Raw genomic sequence first — 2,353 nt, 5'->3', positions numbered from 1 at the left:
AATTTTATGAGTTTTGTTTAAAAATTTTGATGATTTTTTTTGAATTTTTGTAAAAAAAAGGACAACATTGTTGATATTTTAAAACATAAAATATCAAATTGTCACTTAAAATTAAAATAAAGGATCATCTCGGGAAAAAAAAAAGATAAATGACTAAAACATTACCTGAAATTAAGTTAAGAAACCGTAGATGTAATTTAGCCAAATTTAATATATGAATCTAACATTGTAAAACTAACAAAGTTCAGCACAAACAAAGGCTACGTTTAATTCAAAACAAAATAACAAAAGTCTTGTGTTTGTATGAAACTTGATTCTCACTCTTCTTAATTTTGACATTTTTCACATTCTTTTGGATCATAGACATTAGAGTTTCCAAGTCATTATCTGTGTAATTAGGTTAGATTGATCCGTTGGATCACCACAAATAAAATTTGTAAGTTATGTTTAGTTTATTTAATTAAGATTCAACGGTTGGATCATAGTAATTAAAATATCTAAGTCGTAGTCAATATCATTAGTTAAAATTGAATTGTTGAATAATCTAAGTTAGAATTTCTAAGTAATTTTTATTATAATTAGGTTCGATCTAAGTATTGGACAATCAAAATTATAATTTCTAAGTCATAATTAGTTTAATTATTTAAGATTAAATCATCGAATTATGAAAATTAGAATTTTTAAGTTATTGTTTGTTTATTTATGTTAGATTCTAATTTCGATGTTATAACAATTCAATATAAATTAATTGGACTAACTTTGACTTAAAAATTTAAATTTCGATGATTTATGAATTCAATATTTAAAGTTGATTTAAAAAAAAAGGTTCAATAAATATAATATATCTATTAAATTTGCAAACAACATATTGAAATAAATAACTTAGTTTGGTAGCTTAATTAGTTACAATTTGGGTACTTTAATTAGTTACAATGTGAGTAACTATTATTCCTTAGTTGTTTTTCTTTATTTTATGAAAAAATTTAAGGTGATTTGTTCTTAATTGTTGGTTCGAAGTAAAACAAACGATGGAGATGAATGCCTTTGTTTCTCGTTCAATTCAACTATCCTACTATAGAAAAATGAGCTATTTTAAAGCTCTCTAATAAAGTATAGCTTTAATTGGGTTACTAACTAGCATATCAACTGAATTTTTTTTACGTCTCCTTTTCTTTGGCAACTAAAATTAGCTAGCCAAATGTATTTAGAGAAAAAAAAAAACTAGCTTAGTAGATCTCATTTTAAATGTATTATTATAAAATAAAATTAAAAGTAAGATGTGTTTAAAGTCATATATTTTAAAATATCATATTAAATATTAAAATAGAATTTAATTTCATCGATATTTTAATTCGTTAACCTATTTAAATATATTTTGATTATCTATTAAAAATATTAACATGAAACAGATTTTTAAGCAGATCAACAGGTTATACCAGTCTTTTATCAAGACTCAAACCTAAAAAGGAAGTCTATGACAGGTTGTAAGTCTGATTTAGACATTAAAATTTTTAACAAGGTAAACTCATGCCTAACAAATCCTACCTCGCACTAGCATATTCCTAGCTCTAATTCAGAGTCAACTACCACTATTTCTATATTATGATTCTTATCTATAAAGAGGAGGATATTTCTTTCTCTAACACTCGCATTTTTCCTTATCATCACTATAAGTTATTGCAAAGTAATTAACATACATACACAAGAAAGAAAAATGTCAAAATCCATTGATTTTCCAGATTGTTACAATTATAAGCCACCAACTACAATCACCCCTTGTGCACCAACACCAAATCACTCTCTCTATCTCTCTAATCTTGATGACCTAATGTACCACAGGTTTTACGGCAGTGAGATTTATATCTTCAAGAAATCTGTAAAGGCAGATATCTTAAAATCTTCTCTATCAAGAGTTTTGGTGGATTACTACCCTTTAGCTGGGAGGTTGAGGACAAGCAGTGAGGATGAGAACAAGTTGGTGGTGGATTGCAATGGAGAAGGTGTTTTGTTTGCTGAGGCTTCCATCGATATCACTGCTGAAGAATTACTCATTCCTTGCATGACACAACATAAGTCATTGAAGAAACTTAAGTGCAAGGGGAATACTAAAAAAATGTTAGATAATCCTCTTCTTCTAATTCAGGTTAGAACATGTGAATCCCCTAACACAGTCATTTGATTTAAACATGAAATGCATATTGCAAGCGTTGGAGTTTTGGTTTTAGATGTTTATATATGTTTTCTTTACATCTATATCATAAAGTTCAAATTTTGGATATTATCATTTTGTTCAAATTTTTATTTTTGGAGATATTTGAAATATATCATACTAATAATATATATATATATATAT

At 26.3% G+C, this 2,353-nt stretch overlaps 1 protein-coding gene across 1 annotated transcript in view; it reads left to right on the top strand.

The window, feature by feature from the left end:
• The first annotated feature begins 1,630 nt into the window (after positions 1 to 1,630).
• Positions 1,631 to 2,353, top strand: part of LOC101514232 (alcohol acyl transferase 1 allele GSd-like) — a 12,091-nt gene continuing 11,368 nt past the window's right edge. The window contains exon 1 of the mRNA XM_012719654.3: positions 1,631 to 2,143. Within this exon, the coding sequence (XP_012575108.1) occupies positions 1,715 to 2,143 (429 nt within the window). The 5' untranslated portion in view covers positions 1,631 to 1,714. The remainder of the gene's footprint in view (positions 2,144 to 2,353) is intronic.

The sequence above is a fragment of the Cicer arietinum genome, chromosome 4 (genome assembly GCF_000331145.2).
Source record: "Cicer arietinum cultivar CDC Frontier isolate Library 1 chromosome 4, Cicar.CDCFrontier_v2.0, whole genome shotgun sequence".
NCBI lineage: Eukaryota > Viridiplantae > Streptophyta > Magnoliopsida > Fabales > Fabaceae > Cicer > Cicer arietinum.
This window is presented reverse-complemented; position numbering and strand designations above follow the sequence as displayed.